General features: G+C 43.3%; 1 protein-coding gene across 3 annotated transcripts in view; it reads right to left on the reverse strand.

Annotated features, from left to right (window-relative positions):
* The window catches only part of abcc8 (ATP-binding cassette, sub-family C (CFTR/MRP), member 8), a 93,727-nt gene that overhangs the window by 48,635 nt on the left and 23,715 nt on the right, over positions 1 to 21,377 (reverse strand). For all 3 annotated transcript variants that reach the window (XM_083763610.1, XM_083763612.1, XM_083763611.1), the window contains exons 7-13: positions 15,742 to 15,930; positions 14,195 to 14,359; positions 11,412 to 11,567; positions 6,236 to 6,370; positions 3,606 to 3,768; positions 1,768 to 1,808; positions 54 to 199 (exon numbers count right to left, since the gene is read on the reverse strand). In XM_083763610.1, coding sequence (XP_083619736.1) covers positions 54 to 199; positions 1,768 to 1,808; positions 3,606 to 3,768; positions 6,236 to 6,370; positions 11,412 to 11,567; positions 14,195 to 14,359; positions 15,742 to 15,930 — 995 coding nt within the window. The remainder of the gene's footprint in view (positions 1 to 53; positions 200 to 1,767; positions 1,809 to 3,605; positions 3,769 to 6,235; positions 6,371 to 11,411; positions 11,568 to 14,194; positions 14,360 to 15,741; positions 15,931 to 21,377) is intronic.

Raw genomic sequence — 21,377 nt, forward strand, 5'->3', positions numbered from 1 at the left:
CTATAAACACCAAAAGGGGTTAAAATGCATTGTGGGAAGCAGGCATTGCTCACCTGACCAGCGCTTTGACGGTAGATCTCACAACGCTGGACAGAAGGAAGAGGGGGGTGACCAGGATGTGGAAAAGGGACAGAGAGGCGAAGGCCACCGCAGGGGACAAGTCTGCGTCCTCCGAGATGTGAACATGGACCACAAATGTCTACGGAAAGATTGTGAGAAACATGTGGCTTTTACATTTTCTTTCTGATGTTATCAATGGGGAACTGAACTCCTTTAACAATTAAGGACCCCCAGAACTATCTGTATTTGTCCACGGAATACATTTTGTTCCAGGAACCTCCCAGATGCAAATATTGGAGTTAAAAACATTCGCTGCATATATTCAAAGATTTGCACACATTTTCACAATTTTTCTAAACATTTTGACTTATACTTTGGAGTGGTTGGCTCAGTGAAAGAAAACTACACGAGAAAAATTGAGAAATGACTGCTTGACTCCCGGTCAATTTAATACCAATATTGAACTACACGCATTGAACAACAATGGAAGTAAACACGACACTGACTCTTCTGACGTGTATGTGTGACCTAGTCCAATGGTTCCAAAACTTTTTCATGTCAAGGACCCCCAAAATGATACTCATTAGCCATTTGAAAATATATGCCAAGGCTCAATTTGTGCGGCTCTAGCACAACCATTTTCAAACATTTTCATTTCAAGGGCCCCCTGTTTGACCTGAATTAGGCTATGGTCCCCTGTTTAATGGCATGTATTGTATGTCTCTGGGACCCCAATGTATATTGTAAAATCAAAGTTAATTTAACTCTGAGAGTGTACAACTGGAACCAAATGGACCCGTTAGAGTTACAGACCCATAAGGGTCCATTTGTTTCCTAACTATCATTTAGCTGGGGACCCCTGGAACTCCCTCAAGGACCCCTAGGGGTCCCCGGACCCAACTTTGTGAATCACTAACCTAGTCTGTACCTCGAGAGCAAACTAGTTCTCTTATCTGACAAAAGACAGTCAATCTTCTCATTTCCATCAAAGAGCACTAATTTGTATTTCAGACAAATTGATTGTCTGCCTGCCATTTTACAATTAGCACCAGCACTACTCAACCCAGGCACATTGATCGGCTGCTAAAGATACAGAATGGGCAACTTTGTCCCTGTGAAATGTCACTGGACATTCACAGACAGACTGGATATTTGGTTGACCACAAAACTGGCCACAGACACTGTTTAGACCAGGGGAAGGATTCATTATTTCTACGTTGCTATGGAAGCGGATAGTGGTAAGCCAATAAAATCATTTAAAAATACATTCCCTTCCCTGTAAAAAATTATTGATTTGGTTTGTTGATGCCATACAATAAATGGGATTATGAATAGAAAGCCACTCATTTTTGCAAAAATAGAACCATGAAAAAGCAATAATCATTGGCTCACATGATGCCATTATGCCTATTCATAGTGTGCACATCCACCTTGCAGTAGCATTTAATCGCACAACGTATGTACAATGTACTGTAGATAGATTGTTCGCAGATAGGCTATTTTTGCATAGCCGGGAAAAAAAATAGGGCTTATGTGTGTCATCATTTTTTTGCCCGGAACCCCCTCACGGACAACTGGGGGTCCTCGGACAACACTTTGAGAACCAGTGCTGTAGACAGAGCAATGGACAGACCCTATAGAGCACAGTATATTGCATTGTTTATTTGTCGAGATCAACAATCACATGCAGGATCAGAGTGTACTCACCGTGAGCACGGCTGCTATAGGAATGGCTGCATTCATGAAAACTGAAAAGAACACAAGGGAAACATAACATAAGTCGTTATGCACCTGCTGGAGTTCAAATAATGCAGGTAGACAACTTAATTTAGGGTTTATGCAGACACACAGTAAAATGATTCTATATCCTCAAAAACTGAACAACATTCACATCAAACAATATTATTATCTCATTTCCCAAATTTGCTAGCCTGGTAAAACCACTCCCCCTGCTGGACAACATTTGCATTCTGCCAGAAGGGTGAGTCTGGTATCTCTCGGGCAGAGACGATGTACTCCGGACCAAATCAGACCGGAGCGATATGCAGCCGTATGCGGCCGTTAGAGGCGGGATCAACACGAGACCGATGACATATTGAAGCTGTGCCACAGCACAAATGTAAACACGACCTAACAAGACTACAACTCAAAATTATTATGGAGATATCAGATTGTTGTCCCGCTGCTTCCGGTTCATCGTCTCTGCTTGAGAGAGACCAGATGCAGGCAGGAAGAGCATCAATGGCATGGTGAACTCAATACTGCCGCAATCTGGCAGAGTCAGGTTAAAATGTGCAGATCTGTTGAAAATGGTCTATCGCTGCTGGTTTTCTGAGCGTTAAAGAAATTAACCCTAGTGTTGCCCAATCCACGACTTACACAGCCCTGGCTAGCAACCCAGCCTGGCAGACCTATTCATTCAGAGGAGTGCACTTTTATCGTTGTTCAACGTTCACTGCCTATCTGTATGTGGGCCACAAATAGATTCACACATACCAGAAATATTTATCCCGGTCATGAAGCCATTTAAAAAATAAATCCGAGATCACTAGCATGAGTTCAGAATGCAGCTTACAAACCCAGTTCACACTGATGCAATCAACTTGGTGAGGCTTTTTCAATGTGCTCAATGTAACATAATCACTGTCGGGGAAAACCCTGCAAAACTGTTAGCTAGGGCTGGGAGTTTAACTGATGAATTATTTCTCTACCATGTCCGTATATATACGGACCCCTATCTGTGTACATAATGGTTAAGCCCCACGCAGCTTTTAACATTGATCCGGTTGCTATGCAACGCCTCCGTCACCACCAGCTATGGGACATTAAATCTGATCTCCGTTTACCGCAGTTCAAAGGAGGATTTTCAAACCTCCATAAGTCGGAATCCAGGAGAGCTGTCCTTGATCTTCAGCCATGCAAAGTTCGGATGTCATTTGTGACGTCGCTCCCAACATGTAAACGTTTCTGGCGAGAGGTAAACAGTGCATGTGTGCTAATGATAGCAAAGTGTGTGTATTGAGTGTGTGTATGGGGCTGGCGGGGGGTGGAAACTCCTTCTCTTAAAGTGAACGCTGATGGTGACATAAAAAAATAATTTGGATTAATTACAGAAACAATAATGTGCTTAGTTTAGCTTATAGTTTTTTCCCCACGGGCAATTTGGACAAATTTCAGGCGTACAGATCATACTGGTGCACGCAATGGGAGAATAAGCCGATCAGAACGCTTTGCTTAGGAAATTTATATAAAAATAAACCTCACTCATTAATACCAACTCGTATACCAACATCCGTTTTAACCTTTAACCTTCTCAGGTCAAATATTGATATGCAATTAAAATGCGATTAATTTCGATTAATTAATTAAAATGCCTCAAATTAATTCATCGAGTCCCAGCCCTAATAAAAACCACGGACAGATTTAATCACTTTCTCTGACCATCTGGCAACTTGAGACTCCTTATCATAATGATCTGCCATACAGGAATTGTACAGTTTGTTTGGGGTCATACTATACCTATAGTATGACATAGCATTACATACTGGATATGGTTGTGTAGAGAGCGAACGTCTGCAGACTGGAGAGCTCTTTGCTCCTCGTCTCCTCGATGCTGTCACAGAAGATGTGCTCCCAGGCGTAGAGTTTTAACAGCTTGATGCCACGCAGTAATTCATTGGTCTTCTTCAGCCGCTCACTGGAGTATTCCTGAAATAGAACGGGCAGGCTTTGATTACATTGTAGACATTGGGATCCAAGCTCTGCGTGATGCAGTGCTCAATCCTCCAGTTATCAATGATAATGGCCCATGGCCATGTAGAGCCATAATTGCAATTGCACAGACATAACTTCACATACAGTATGAGCAATTATGGCTACAGATGCAAATATCCTTGGGTTTCCCATTACAGTTGAATAGCCTTGTGGGCATGAGTGAATAAATGCTTAAATTAAATTGCCAATATAATCTGATACATGGCCAAGATGAACACATTAGAGACATTCAATTTGTTCTGTTCCATTCAACCAAGTATAAGAAAATGATTAATAATTCTTAAGGGAAATAAATCTTGCTTGCTTGTGTATGTGCTTATTTTCAAGGTTCAGAGTGTCTTTATCATCTTGTGGACCAGCAAATCTAGTTCTAGTTTATTCTGCTTCCCACTTGGTGTGTGCGTGCGTGCATGCGTGCGCGCGTGCTGCTCCCCTTCATCACCTCCATCATCAACACCTCAATAACCTCAGGCTGCGTCCCATCTGCCCTCAAGTCAGCCAGAGTAACACCACTCCTCAAGAAACCAACCCTTGACCCCTCAGATGTCAAGAACTACAGACCGGTATCACTCCTTTCATTTATTTCTAAAACCATTGAACGTGTTGTCTCCAACCAGCTCTCTCTCCATCTCTCACAGAACAATTTGCTGGATCCCAACCAGTCCGGATTCAAGAAGGCCCACTCCACAGAAACTGCCCTGCTGGCAGTCACAGAAGCACTACATGCTGCCCAAGCTGCTTCCCACTCTGCAGTACTGATTCTCCTAGACCTATCTGCAGCATTTGACACAGTGAACCACCAGCTGCTCCTAGACACCCTAGCGGATCTAGGCATCGGTGGAACGGCACTAAAGTGGTTCTCCTCCTACCTCACCGACCGGACCTACCAGGTTTCCTGGAAAGGTCTGTTATCATCCCCCCGAACCCTCCAAACTGGGGTCCCACAGGGATCTGTACTTGGTCCCCTCCTTTTCTCACTGTACACTAAATCCCTTGGCACTATCATCTCTGCTCACAATATATCCTATCACTGCTACGCTGATGACACACAACTGTTTCTATCCTTCCCCCCCTCTGCCACTCAGGTGGAAGAGCGCATCACTGCATGCCTGGCTGACATCTCACAGTGGATGTCCTCCAATCACCTCAAGCTGAACCCAGACAAGACTGAGCTTCTCTTCTTCCCAGCTAAGTCCTGCCCTATGCGGGAGCTAACTATCTCCGTAGACAACGCCCTGGTAACGTCTGTCCCAACAGCCAGGAATCTCGGTGTTGTCCTGGACAGTCAGCTCTCGTTCAAAGCTCACATCACAGCTGTCACTCGATCCTGTAGGTTCACACTCTATAACATACCACGAATTAGACCGTTCCTCACCCAGGAATCAGCCCAGCTCCTAATCCAGACAACAGTCTTGTCAAAACTCGACTATTGTAACTCCCTCCTTACTGGGCTACCAGCATGTGCACTTAAGCCTCTCCAGCTGATCCAAAATGCCGCAGCTCGCTTGGTCTTCAACCAGCCAAAATTCTCACATGTCTCCCCCCTGCTCCGCTCCCTCCACTGGCTCCCGGTCGCTGCCCGCACAGAATACAAAACTCTGATGCTGGCATTCAAAGCAACCAAAGGTATGGCTCCCCCTTATCTTGCATGTATGATTGAACCCTACAAACCCTCCCGCGCACTCAGATCAGCCAACGCAGGGAAGCTGGAAGTACCCTCACTAAAAACGCCGGGACAACGCTCCACACGTCCCAAACTCTTCTCCCTTCTGGCTCCAAAACTGTGGAATGCACTTCCCATTGCAGTCAGAACTGCAGCATCACTCCCAATCTTCCGCCGTAGTCTGAAAACCCACCTTTTCAGACTCCATCATGGCCCATAGCACTTATCCTACCCCCTTAGATAGCATTTCTGTAGACTTAGATAGCATTTGATACAGACTTATACTGTAGCATGTTATGTAGACAGCACTATAATTGCATTGTATATAGTCATAGCACGCCATAGTACATATGTATAGCATAGTAGTATAGATATATAGTTTATATGTATAGTCTCATAATATAGATATTCCACTGTTACTTTCTTAGCTTACGCATGTTTCATGATAAATGCTTTTTTGTGATGTATTCCCATGCTTTTTGTTCTTGCTTAATGTAAATCGCTCTGGATTAAGAGCGTCTGCTAAATGCCTAAATTGTAAATTGTAAATTGTGCGTGCATGTGCCACCATTATTCAACTAAATAATTACAACCACTACTTCAATAGCTGTGATTATGGATAAATCAATGTTGGTTGATTGGTTCCCTTGGTGCAGTCAGTACTTTGCATTACAAGGACACAAAACACCTGGAGATAAAAACAACAGTTGATCAACGGGACTTTGTATAAAGACTCACCAGAGCGCTCTTTTGTGCTTCGGACAGTTTGGTGGCCACAAAGTACTGGACCGGAGCCAACACAGCGATGACAGTCGCCCCGATCAAAGCACTGATTCCCAAGAGGTAATAGAGGAGGATCACTCCTACGATGATCTGAGAATACAGACAGGTTAGTCTTAGTGGGACGGCAGGGATAGACTGTGCATGCGTGAAAGAGACCAAGAGAGAGGGATATGTACCTTGTCGAAGAAAAGCGGAGAAGATTGAATTGCTTTTCAAAAAGTACATCTAATAATAATAATAATAACTTGGATTTATATAGCGCCTTTCAAGAAACCCAAGGACGCTTAACAAGACAAAAAACAAAAAACAAAACTAGTTGCCAAAAGCCAAAGTGAACAAATGTCTTTTCAGTGCAGACTTGAAAGAGTTCAATGTGGGAGTCTGGCGGATCTCCAAGGGGAGAGAGTTCCAGAGGGCAGGGGCTGCCACGTAGAAGGCTCTATCGCCTTTTTTGCATTTGACACTGCTCCCTATTGATGATATTCACACGGCTGCCATCTTGCCAGCAAGGTGATACCTAGGTGACACTTCCCATAGACAACCCATTCATCCAAACAGAAAAGTCCTCTCTAACAACGTCAAAATCACCAACATTGCAGCTGTAGGGAAAGCTTGAATTATCCTCTTTCAATCTGTAAAGTGTTTGTTTCATAAAAATCCACCGTAGACATTTTATGAGCTACTTCCTGTCAAGAAATTCCTTGCAGATGATTTTGTAAGTGCTCGTTGACTATCACTCAACGGCCCATGTGTACCACCTGTTTTGAATGTGCACATAATGCAGGAGGCAGCAGGAGGTTGATTTACTGATAACGCTTCCATAGAAAATTTGAAAATAATCATCTGCAAGGAATTTCTTGACATTTCATTGACATTACAAGAAATGTAATGACATTACATTTGACATTAATTGTAATCTTAATTGACATTAAGAAATTACATTACAAGAAATTTCTTGACCGATAAATGGTACGGGTCTTTGGCTATTTGCCCATAATGATTGATTTCGGACATGCAGCTATATAGGTTTCTGCTAGGGATGGGAGATTAATCGGCAAACTTTTTTCTAATTCTAGTTGTTTTTTGATAAATCAGCATCAATTAATCGGTCCGATTGTCTTTAGAGATAAACAAGCCGAAAGTATCAGCTTGAACAGACCTACAAGCTCACACAATATTAAATATAAGGTATTAAAGTTAAATCTGACTTGCAGTGCAGCAGATACCCTGTTACATGTATTTTACATAGATGTAAATTATTATAAACTTTTAATACAGAATGAGATCGTATCGACATCGGTAATATCGGTTATCGGCCAGAACAGCAATTAATTATATCGGATATCGATATCAGCCAAAAGGTCTCAGAGTCATCGGCACATCCCTACTTTTAGTAGTACTTCTTCCATCATGCATACACTGCTCCTGCTGAGTAGCAGCTATCCCACCTTCCCAGGAGACACACACAGACAGATGGAGAACGATGGAACATTTCACACCAACATACTCTCTGTGTCCTTCATCCATCACCAGGAGGCAAGCCAAGGCTTGGCATAAAGTGATGATAAGTGAGGGAATAAGTGCATGCATGCATGCGTTCATGCACGCGTGTGCGGGGGTTGGGGACACGCTGGGGCTCAGTCTTTGCCAGCCCACAAAATGATCATTACTGTACCTGCCACATGCACAGTTGGATGTCACATAAATAAATACATCAAATTGTTGACGTTATGCAACTATGACTTTACATCTGTTGAGACGCCTCCCCCACGCACGCACATACAATCCCATGAGGTCTTTAAAGCGAATCAGACCCAACGATGTGTAAATATATCAACCTATCCCACCTTATTATTGATTATGAATTGAATGATTCTGAATTGAATTTTAATTCACACATTAATCATGTTACCAAGATAGCCTTTTTTCACCTTAGAAATATTGCACGAATCAGAGCCTATTTGTCTTTGGACGATGCAAAAACGCTAATCCACGCCTTTGTTTTTTCTCGGCTTGATTACTGCAATGCACTTTTTTCAAGACTGCCTAAGAAAACAACTGACAGATTACAACTTGTCCAAAATGCAGCAGCCAGAGTTTTAACTAGAACTAAGATGAGAGAACATATTACTCGTATTACTTGTTTTTAGGATTTATTTTAAAATTATTTTACTTGTGTATAAAGCTCTCAATGGTCTCGCAACTTCCTACCTACATGACTGCCTGCCTAAATATGTCCCAAACCAGCTCAAGACCCACTTCTACAACATTGCTTTTAATTGATCTTTTATTTTTTGTTATTCATGTCCTCACTGTATTGCATTACTGCTTGTTTTTTTATGTCGTTGCCTTGCTTTTCTTTTTTATTCTCCATTGTTCTGTAAAGCACTTTGAGCTGCATTTCATGTCATGAAAGGTGCTATACAAATAAAGTTTTATTATTATTATTAATATTATTAACCGACGCACTGACAGCCCCCTTCACCCCTGGCTCTTCCTCCTACAGTAAGCGATAAATCTGCCTTTACACGTTATCATTTTACTCTCTGTGTTAACTCTGAGTTAAATTAACACTCACGATTTTCCAACGTTCTAACTTTAGCATGGTGAGGATTGATCTCTGCCAGAACTATCTATGGAGATAATTGGACATGGGCTCAGGGATGGCTCAATTCAGTCAACCCAATTGACTGACTTCTCTATGTAAACCAAAATGCATTAAAAAAGCCAGCCCCCATAGGGGGGCTCAGGGGTCAGGGCTTAGGGGTAGAGTGGCTGGATGGTAACCGCAAGGTTGCCAGTTCGAACCCGGGCTCTCCCAGAGTTGGTGTCGAAGTGTCCTTGAGCAAGACACTGAACGATGTGCTGATTGGTGCCTTGCATGGTTTCCGTTGCCCATCGGTGTGTGTGTGAATGGGTGAATGTAATGCACAATCTATGTAAACCGCCTTGGATAAATGCACCATTTACCATTTACCCCCCCAGTCACAATTTTCTGGAGCCATCACTGATGGTGCTGTAGAGAATGACTAGAGTGCACTGCAGAAGCTAGGTTTCCTTGAGGTAGAAGACAAGGTAATGGCGCTTCTGCGTGGTGCAGACAGGTGCAAACAGTTGCAATACTGATTCTGTTCACATTCACACGATGGAAGAGTACCAACGAGGCATATGCTGCCTGGCTCCAGCTGAGTTAACACAGCAGGCTGCCAGGGTGATTAGTTCAGCCACATTGCAGATCTAAAACAAAGTCTTTCCACTGCATTGTGTAGATTAGATTAGATTGAATATTATTTAAGATACAGCACTGCATGAGCAAGATTAAACCATTCACTCAAATTCACTCAAAAAAATCGATTAAACCATTCACTCAAATTCTTCTAATTAATTTAGACATTTGTGTGGAGCCTGTCTGAAAGAAATTATAGAATGGAAATTATAGTTATTTAGGATAAAGGCTGGGAGAACATAATGTTAGATATTGATTTTGTCATTTGCTTGGTTTTATACAATAAACAATCCTACTGTATAAAGCAAAGAGGAAAAACAAAACAAAAAAACATAATAACGTCTACACCAGTGGTTCTCAAACTTTTTGGGCTGTGCACCCCCTGTTACCTCCCGACCTAGGTGACTCTACAGCCTCCAAGACAAATACCTTGACAATGTATGTAAGCGTCATCGTCATCAAATTTTCAACACTTATCTAACGCCAGAAATATGACTGAAAACCTGCTGTTTTGACAATAGACTGCATAACCCTAAAAAAAAGAATTCACCCCAACCTTAACAGAAATAACAGTGTCTAACCTGTCCATATATGAATATCAATAATTTCTCTGTGATACAATCATATTTCAACTGACATTATCAAAGACAGGTCTAACCGACCAGGTTTCTTATGGTAGGACTATACACATATCATGGCATCTGTCACATAAAAAGAGGGAGCAAGCAAGAAATATTTATATATTATACTTCTTGAGCATCTCCGAGGCCTGCTGTATGATTTTTTTGATTAGATTTTATTAATAGCCCTTTCATTTCCCTCTGAGAATTTAAAGCTGGAAATAACACAAATAAATGAATTATACTTGACATTTCATGCAGCAGTCTCAAGACCTTCTCAAGAAGGTCACAGGGTCGCAATCTGCTATACACGTGAGGCGTGCATGTCAATCCATTCTAATTCTAATTCCGGAAATCTGCCCTGACCTGACCTGACCCTGCGTTGTTCAACCGTGACAATTCTGTCTGTAAAGGACAGTATTATGTATTATGATCATAGAACCACATGTAACACAAAACAAAACCATTTCCCAATGGATAGTGGCTGGTAGAGCCCGCCCTATCGGTTTGGAAAATATATCAGCCATTATTTGGCTGATATATTATAGCATTCTAAAATATGCTAAAATAGCTAAACTACAAGCTCATCACATCATTCATGACTCATTGTGAGCTCATAGATAGATGAATCAATAAAATTACTTACACAGTTTGTGAAGCCTATATTTTATATTAACGTTTGTTAAAGTAAGTAAAAAGATACTTGTTCATTCTTATATATTCCGTTGCTTAATAATAAATGTTCTGGCCCAGGCCGTAGCGTAACGGTCTGGGCACCGGACTGGTAATCCAGTCGCAGTGTGCCGCGGGTTCGACTCCCGGACCCGACACGGCCTTTACTGCATGTCATCCCCCCATCTCTCTCCCGTTTCCTGTCAGCCTACTGTCTGTCCCTTCAAAAATCAATAAAAGGCGTAAGCCGCAAAAAAAAAAAAAAAAAAAAAAAAATGTTCTAGAAACTTGAATCAAATCTATGTTTCAAATTTATTTCAATATTTCACACTTTGTTTAGGAAATATCGGTCAAAACGTTGGTAATTGGTGATCAAAGATGTACTCTCCAAAATCAGAATTGGCACGAGGTCCAAAATATGGCATTTTCCGGGCTCTACTACCCGGTGCTGCTCTGCTCTGCTCTGCTCTGCTCTGCTCTGCTCTGCTCAGCTCAGTTTAGTTCAGCGTAGTTTAGTTGCGCATACATTTTAAAACATGTGATAAAACGATCAGGGGGAAAAAACATGGTAAAAGAACAATAGTTTTATATGTAAACGGTGCTTGAGTCTCACCTGCACTGGCATGGCCCACAGGTTAGGACAGAGGAAGAAGAACCACATGAGCTGGTTGGTGTCGATGGCCACCAGGTTGCAGATCTGAGCCACGGTTAGCTCACCCATGGACATGGAGGACGAACACAGACGCATGATCTTGTTGTAGATTTTAGTCTGCAGAAAGGAGATCGGGAGAGGAGAGTAAAGCTATAGGCTACAAACCACACAACAATGAATAATAGTATTGGAGGGGTGGGGTAGGGTGGGGGGCAGAGGACATGTGGTCCCCCCACTTTTTCAGTTATTATATATTACTGTAACCCATTAAAACCGGGAAAGCATCTGCCATTTCAAATTTTAGCTATACATATACTGTATACACGATACAGTGCATGTAGCGAAATACGTTTTAGGAGGATTCAGAACAGTGGTTCTCAAAAGTAGTAGATCTACAAGGCCACAGCACGTCACCTCGTACCACGCTGTAAGCTTGTACATCAGCTATTTTTTGTGTTACTTTTGTAAGTGTTTGAAATGTAGATTTTTTTTAAACACAGATGTTCTCTTCCGAGGGTCCCTACAACAAAACATTTTCAGATGGGGGTCCGTGGCCATATACCGTATTAATTTGGGGGTCCTTGGCACGAAAAGTAGTAGTAGTAAAGAACTACTGGCTTAGGCAATTGTAAAATCTGTCTCAGCCTGGACATCTTTTTTTTTTAATAATATTTGTTTTATTTGGAAAGAGCAGTACATTACAGATAGCATTTTCACATGACACACGAGCAATTCCCAAGATTTTTTCTTTTTTTTCACCCCTATTCCCGCCCTCATCCCCCCTCCATGTGGCTCCAACTCCAATGTCTCTGTATAGTCCTTTTTCATATGACATCAAGTCCACACTCCAGACAGACAAAAAAACAACAACCAACAAAAAAAATAACGAAAGTATATACACTATTGCTGAGGGGGACAAAAACAATACAGCTTTGGTCTTCGACCATGAGAGAAGGAGAGGTGTCTTAAACATTTTCTACAATAGTAAAGCAGGCAAAGGACCAGTGAGATCACACAAAGTCCGCTCTCAGAGGGGCAATGTGCACTATCCAGTTGTTCCAAATTTGGTAGAAATTGTCTAATCTAGTTATTAACATGTATGTAAATTTGAAGATATCCAGGACTATTCCATGCCAATCGTCCATTGTGGGTGTGATTGGGGATAGCCATCTTCTTGTTATTGACTTTTTGCTGGCTGCCAAGAGCACCTGCAGTAGCTTTGTGTATCTCGACTGGTTAAGACATTCAATGTGGCCCAGCCCCCAGGTACAAGGTTGTGAAGTTAAAAGGTATTGGAGTATTAAATACTGAACACAGTGATTTGTGAATATTGTTCCAAAACACCCCCAACTTGGGGCACCCCCAGAAAATGTGGAAGTGGTTGGCTTTCTTTGCCCCACACTGCCTCCAGCACGGCCTATCATCCCCTTTGTATTTTTCCTGATACGGGGTCTTAAAATATCTAATAATATTTTTCCAAGTTGAGGTAGACTGGAACTCCCAGATCCCTTCCCACACTTCCTCCGAGAGTTCAATTCCTGCATCCCTCTCCCATCTTCAGCCTGGACATATAATCGGGAGTCTGCCTGCCAAATATCAAATAGGCTGCGCTCAACCATGTCTGGGCGAGTCTATGTCTGTGAGTCGTTTTTGCTCCACCCCATATTAACTACAAATCAAAGTATATTGATCTTTCTGACACACGTTGCTTTGAGTAGCTATAACAAGTGACAGCTCATTTCACCGACATCCAAAATGGCAGGGGCAGAAGACAGATGCATGGTAAGATAATATATTGTGTCCCATGAAAACGTTGTGTCATTGCAAGCTAGTGCCCCAGACAAGACCACAACAACTATGCCGGCTCAGCTCTATTGGTATCTATCTGTTGAGCGTTGGTTTGCAGAGTGAGACACTGAGGTTCGATTCCCTTAAATATATGGCCCAAAAACAAAACGAAACAACAAAAGATTGGCACCGGCAACCCCTATGCATGCAATTGTCTGTTGTAGCGAACCACAGCTAATTCCGCCTTTGTTTTCAAATGGGCCCTCCGTTAGCAAGTCGGCAAAACCAGTTCCACATATCAGCTGGTGTTGCCGCCACCCCACCACAGTAACCACACCCCACCACAGTGACCACACCCCACCACACCCCACACCCACGCTCCAAATTGGCCCAGTCAAAAATGTGATCCACGCTACGCGCCTGGGAGAAAGGGGGATGGTGTGTGTGAGGTAGCCTCACGTACCCAGACCTTTCTGCCTTTGCAATGAAAATTGCCCCAGACAGTACTGTGACATTGTCTGGCTACACAAGGCTATGAGTGAGGGGGATATGTGTGTGTGTGTGTGTGTGTGTGTGTGTGTGTGTGTGTGTGTGTGTGTGTGTGTGCGTGTGTGCGTGCGTGCGTGCGTGCGTGCGTGCGTGCGTGCGTGCGTGCGTGCGTGCGTGCGTGCGAAGTGACAAAACAAATCATGGAAAGCAGTGGATCAGGCTGGAAACCAGGCTAGGAGAGAGTGTGATGGTGAGAGACAAGTGAGAGAGAGTAAAGGTGCGTTCAGACTAGGACAGTTAGAGCGGCACGATTACATACAAGAATTGTGCAAATGGGCGCGGCGCGACCTGCCACGGTACAAACGGGACGAACGCAGCTTTAGAGACTGTGAGAGAGAGATAAGAGTGATTATGCCATGTCATGGCAATAACCATGGTAAAGACGATGCTAAGGGTCGGTGGGCTACCTGAATGGCTCCTCGCAGGTTGATGCCCGTCTCGATGGCCACATAGTAAGAAGCCTGCAGGAAAGTCCTCTGCAGGAGCAGGGCGAAGAACAGCAGCACAGTCAGCACGTAGGCATTCTCCAGGAAGCCCTTGGAGGAAATGAAATAGATCCCCATCAGCCTGATCTGGAAGGAGAGAGGAAAGTGGGTGAGGACCAGATCTAGACCTACATATACATGGCATCATTATGTATCATTATGGGAGATACTATCTGAAAGTATCTCTCATTATGGGAGCTACTATCTGAAAGTATCTCTCATTATGGGAGCTACTATCTGAACACTTAATCAAACTGAAAAGCAGACACCTCTTACTTTGTTATCTAGGGATGATATAAGGAGACTGAGCTGGATAGCGAAAGTGAATAAGGAGCAAATATGTCTGTTTATGTTATCACTTACATTTGATTGACGTTAGATTTTTTTGATAAGATGATAACAACGTGAGTAACAGACCACACCATCAAATCCTCAGACTCTATTTCATGTTTTGAAAACCTTTGTCTACAATGACAATTTACCCAAACAAGGAACGCCAGGTTGAAAGTTATTAAGAGTGCTCTTTCTCTATAAAGAAGGGCGGCGGTGGCTCAGGGGTGGAGTGGCTGGATGGTTACCGCAAGGTTGCCAGTTGCCAGAACCCATGGGCCCCGCAGAGTTAGTGTTGAAATGTCCTTGAGCAAGACACTGAACCCCTAATTGCTCCTGATGGGTTGGTTGGTGCCTTGCACGGTTTCCACTGCCATCGGTGTGTGAATGTAATGCACAATCTATGTAAACCACCTAGGATAAAGGCGCCCATTTATATTTATTTACCAAAGAAAATAATACTGTCTGCTCTGCTGCTTCTGCTGCTGTCTGGATGGACTTCAAACGAATAATTGGAATGTCTGTCTGATGCACATTGATAGTCTGATAGAGTAGCTGTCTGAGTGCTAATAGCACTCATAAATATTTAACAGGGCCTAAATATAGATAGTTGGGACACTATCAGGACAGGTGTGCTGCTGGGGAGAGAAAGTATCATAAAATATCCCATCGGAACTCAGAGCTGACCTTTTGGAAGACAGTGTTTGACACTGGTTGTCAGGGCCGGCTGCATTTGTCTGTCTGTCTTTGTCTGCGTTCTGTCTATACAACTATATATCTCTGCCTCTCGTTCTTTATTCCTACTTTGTCTCAGTTTTGCAGTGACTCTCGTGACTGTTCTAATTAACACACACACAAACACAGCTGCTATCTGCTAAGTGGTTTTAAATATGCCACGCAAAGTGTACGTGTGGAAATATTGTAATGACTCGTCTGTCTGTCTGTCTGTCTGTCTGTCTGTCTGTCTGTCTGTCTGTCTGTCTGTCTGTCTGTCTGTCTGTCTGTCTGTCTGTCTGTCTGTCTGTCTGTCTGTCTGTTGGTGAGGTATGCGTTAAAATGACCGGATTAAGGTCGGTGAGGGATGCGTTGCTAAGCTAAGCTATTGCTATGGCGTGGAAGTGATGAGACTGCATTCCCACCGGTGGCTGGTTGGTTTGGTTGTCCTTGCTGATATGATGGACGATGCCAGAGATGCACAGAGGGCCGGCGAAGCCCAGCAGGTCAGCCAAGAAGCGGAATGTGATGCTAAGGATGAGGGGTCTGCCGAAGGCCTTCCGCAAGGCCTGCCAGATCCACTTGGGCCCCTGGGGTGCAGTGCCCTGTGGTCTCTGGAAGAAAAGGTTTGGTAGAACACATCAGCGAGACAGACAGTGGTTACTTTACTTTATTTTACTTTAATTTATTTGTTTATTTTGACGGGACAAGCATAGTAATGAACAAATAAATGCAACTTAAATACACCGGAATTAGCAAAGATGCTACATTTTCATCCACACAACACATAAACAAAACAGGCAGGCAGTGAAGCACGTATACAACGACCGGTACTACGAGACAAAACATACAAACATATATACACCATAGGCCTACAAGAAGCAAAGTACAAGGTAAAAGGTGCATCTATCTAGTTTAGCAGCATTTTAAAGGGCAACAGAATTGTAAGTAAATAACTTACGCATAAAGAAAATAAGATTAAAACTATTGCTGGTTCAATTGTCCTTTAAAATCTGTGAAAGTGGGGATCTCCCTCAGTGTGACAGGCAGCTAGCTCATTCCAGTTTTGACAACCTTTGAAGGTAGATGATAGGTATTTTTCTTTTGTAGATCTGTTATTTTGGTGGATGACGGTTTTCATGTGATCTATGACTCAGTGTCCCCTATGGTCTTGTAGAATCATGGATTATGAATTGCCCTGTGACTGACATTTGATGTCAGGCTGTCCCACTGACTTTAAAATAGTATGGTTCTGAGTTTCGATAGTAAAACTTCTCCCCTAGCCAGCGTTGTTAGATAAGAATTGTTTTGTTTCTGTTGGCCATAACACCCAGCCTCTGTGTTTTTGCCCTTGAAAGTTAGTATTCGCTCTAACAGACTGGTAAACTGCACTCAATGACGTTCTGCCCTGTCAACCGGTTCCACTAACTGATATTCATATCATAATATGATAAACATAATATGTTTTTTGACCTTGTTGTTCAACACATTTTCCGGTGTATTGATTATGGTATGCTATATCAACCATGTTCAATTGAACATGGTCAGAGATCGTTGTGAAACGCTGTCCGGATGGCATGTCTTCTTCTCTCCCGAAACAATGGTGAATATATCTGATTGAACCTCCCTCTAAGTTCTGCTTGTCTGAGTTCTCTTCATAGTGTCCGTCAATTCATTCTAAGGTATTTTGGTTAACTCTGTTATACTCTGACTTTTACTCATTATAGCCTAAAAGGTTTTTACATCCATTTCTGTAAAGCCCTCTGCTTCTATTCTGGTAAAGAGTATTTATGGTACTTAGATTACTTTCTAAAGTATTTATTCAGTTCCGGTGTTCCGGAGCTCTCTCTAGCTCTAGCTCTCAAGCTATCGATCCTAAGCTATTGTTTATTAATTTATACAGTCCTTTCATAGTTGTTTTAAAGTATTTTAAAGATAAAATACCCATCAGTAGACTTTCTGCCATATACCTCACAGTCACCCCTGGATACAGATCTGGTACCATATAACCACTGTCTCTCTTCTTGTGTATAAACTCTTTGAGAGGAGGAGCAGCTAAAGATAGAGATAAAACAGACACTTCAAAAGATAATATTTTTCCAAAATGGTGCAATGATGGTATGAGGTTTTTTTTTTTAATCAACCGTAATGGGTTGAAATGTGTTTGACAGAGGAAGTGACAATTCAGTTAAGCTGGAATTAGCACATCCTGGAGAAACGCAGTCTGTTGGGCATGAAGTGATTTGCTTAATGCTGTTTCTCTATACAGTATGCAAGCAGTTCATCAAATATGCCTAATCTATGCTCCGTTGCACGGCGTGCCACACGGTGAAAATAGCAGACCTGAAAGCTTACAACGCGTCATGATGTGTAGCATTCTATGCGTGTAGGTTTGCTATTTTCAGCAGACCTTTGGTGTACTAAGAAATAGAATTAAGTATTAGTGTATTCCCTTCGCTGATATTGAGGAATAGAGGCAAGTTCATTTTTAACACACTTAGACAGCCAGTCGGTCACACTAAAGAGCATTGGAAAAGAATTGGCCTCGACCTCCCATCTGTCTCCTCCATCTACAACACACGCATAGGATGCAGAAGGTGATTGCCGACCCCTCCCACCCTGCCAGCTCTCATTTTGCACCCCTGGCCTCAGGTTAAAGGACTTCGGTCTCTAAAGTGCAATACCTCCCGCTTTAAGAATAGCACTTATCCCGAGGCTGTTCGCCTCCTGAATGCTGACCCTCTTTTCACTCGCACTTTACAGCGTAAAGCTGCTTTGTAAGAACGATGAACTGTGAGGAATTGCTATTTATTGTCTCCACCAGCCGAAGGCATGGGGGAGAGTATGTTTTGCACTCCGTCCGTCCGTGTGTCCGTCCGTGTGTCCGTCCGTCCGTGAGCAGCTAATCTCGGCCACCGTTAACCCGGTCGATGCCAAATTTTGCACACACACTCCCTGGATGCCAACCATGAACCTCTGCCCCAAACTTTCCAGAACGGCCTGTTATAGCGCCACCAGGAGGCCGCTTTGTGCAAAACAAGTTTTTGCACAGTACACCTACAGATTGTGTCCAAACATCACGCAAATTGGTACACAGTCTCTCTAGAGCCATTCAACCAAACCGGTCTTTCAGATTTCTCAGACTCCATCCTGATTGGTTAAGATTAGCTTCCAAAATTCACAGGACTGCTCAGTTTCAAACAAAATGCTTCAAATCATGAACACATCGCGTGATTTCCATGAAATTGTGCACCCACATTCCCACTAGGCCGAGGACGAAATGCCACATGAACAATTTCAACTCAGCCTCAAGGTGGCGCTATAACTGGCCGAAAAGTGTTTTTACCTCTGACTGCACGGATCTGTGGATAACTTTGTATGCCAACTCCCTAGAGGCCAAGGAAAAACCTTTGTCTGGAATTTTTCCACATCTGCTCTTTATAGCGCCACCAGGAGGCCCACATATGTAAAACACATTTTCTATTATTACTCCTTCAGATTTTATCCAAATTTCACGCAAATCGGTACACATGATCTCCATAGTCATGTGATCAAGACAGGTTTGTTTGATTTCTCATATTCCATCCTGATTGGCCACGATTGGCTCCTACAGTTTTCAGGAGTAGCAAATGGCCACAACTCCTCAACGCAGCGTCCGATTGCGATGAAACTGTGCACGCATATTCCCACTAGGCTGAGGAAGAATCCTGGTGGAGACCTGTGCCGATTGGCACTTTATTTACCATGTATTGTAACGTACGTTGCATTCTTCCTATTTATTGGTCTCTCCCTCATGAATTGTAACGTTTTGCATTCTTCTTATTTATTGGTCTCTCTCATATGATGTTTGTACTTTTGTCTGAATATGCAACAGCCCCACCTATTTGAAATAGTCTCTTGCACGGGCCCCTGCAGGCTGTGGGCCGTGCCGTATAAGTTCCATTTTTAATCCGGACCTGCCTCCAGCTTGGCCGGGTACTTGGCCGGGTACGTGCCCCATGGAACAAACAAACCGCTAGTCCTCACTGTCAGGTGAAATAAACACCTGGTAACTCCATTATGTCTCAGAGAGGAGACACATGGTTGACTGCACTCTCCGCAGGACAGCGACAAGGACAGTTGTCGCTGAATGTCTAAAACAAATCCAAATAGAGTGTAAGAGTCTCTAGTCAAGTGTAAGAGTCTCTAGTCAAGTGTAGGAGTCTCTAGTCAAATTAGTATTGTGGGAACAGTTTTTCTTTTGACAGTTCAGTGACTCAGTGAGTGACGATCAGAGGGAACATCTGGACTGTAACACACAACAAACACTCCAGCCCAGAGCATCATAGTGTACTGTATACACACATGTCTCTCTCTCTCTCTCTGTGGGGATAGACGTGACTGTTATCATCTCTCCTCTTGTTTCCATGTGAGCTTTCGGTCAAACTTAAGCCTTCACATCCACCGCCGCGCGTGCATGTGTGCGCGCGCACACACACACACACACACACACACACACACACACACACACACACACACACACACACACACAGGTCTCCCTTGGCTTCAAATATGGGAAGGAGGAGTACATTTCAGACACATGCACGTGCCACGTACACACGCAGTGTGTGAAACTAACTTCCCATGAAGTGCTATGCTCTCACCCCCGCAGGGGTCACCTCGTTCACAGTGGAACGGGAATGACCTTGCGACGTTCTAAGTTAGCCGTCCTCAGCGACCCCCATCCTCCCCCTCCCTCTTATTGTGCTCAGCCACTGGGATCCCGGCATCTCTCTCTCTCTCTCTCTCTCTCTCTCCTCTACCGGAGGGGGAAGCGGGGGCGTTGCGTTCACACCGGACGCACACGCAGCAGTGACGAAAGTCACTGTGACCTCCTCCGTGCTGGAAAACCACGACCCCGCCGTGGCCCCTCAACTCTGACCCCTGGCACGTGCTCTCGACAGTGAGGGGGGGGGGGTCAAGAACATCCCAAGAACATCGCATAGAATAGAAGACTGATGGATGGTTAGACAATAGACAGAGAGAGAGAGAGAGAGAGAGAGATGTAGAAAGAAATAGAGAATGTCCGTAATTGTTTAACTCTCTTTCAGCGTCTAATCAACGGTTAGGATTCAGCTGCGGTGGGGAGAGAAGTGAGAACAATAACGAGAGGAGCGAGCGAAGGAGAGAGCTGAGAAGAGGTATAGCCTCAGGGCGAGCTCATTAATCCCCATGTGGAACATGGAGATCAGTAACGTTACGCATCAGCCTGTTTGGTAATCTGAACCGGGAATTGGACTACAGACAGATCGATCCCCTTTGAGGGGCTGTATTGTAAACATTATGATTACAAATTACTAGATCATCATTCATTCAAAAATACAGTACTCCAATCTATGTTGTATTATACAGTATAAATCTGAAGAAAACAATAAAAATGATGTTGGATTATCTTATTTTCATGGCGAAAGAAACGGTGAACAGTCGTAGGACAGAGGGACCAGAATGCTACGTTTTGGAATGTTGACGTTTTATAAATAATAACGCACGTCTCTCTGTGATGCAAGCTGAAAGTCACAGGGAGCTAGAGAGCGAGAGCGGATGTTTGTGTGTGTGTGTGTGTGTGTGTGTGTGTGTGTGTGTGTGTGTGTGTGTGTGTGTGTGTGTGTGTGTGTGTGTGTGTGTGTGTGCGTGTTTGTGTGTGTATGGGGGTGACATTTTCGTTGTGTACACCACTGAAGCATAATCTATCTGTGAAGACTTTGCTTTCATGGCTCCCAGTTAAACCAGGACTGTATCAACACAGGACACTACATGACAGGAACAGCAATGAGAAGAAAGAATGCCTCATGCAAATGTAACCACCTGGAATCAAACCTAGCTCGCTTTCCTTCCAAACATCTACCGTTCATCCAAAAGGTGAATACTGTACGACCTCACAGTATTAGACTTCTTGGATTAGTAGCACTGTAGGATACCATGAATATGGATACCTTATTCCATGGAAGTCGTGATTTTCATGAATAGATTTACAGGAATCCTTGATGCAACATTACATTGCAGAGCATACGTAATCTCAAGC

The sequence above is a fragment of the Protomyctophum parallelum genome, assembly GCF_964188405.1.
Source record: "Protomyctophum parallelum genome assembly, chromosome: 4".
Lineage (NCBI taxonomy): Eukaryota > Metazoa > Chordata > Actinopteri > Myctophiformes > Myctophidae > Protomyctophum > Protomyctophum parallelum.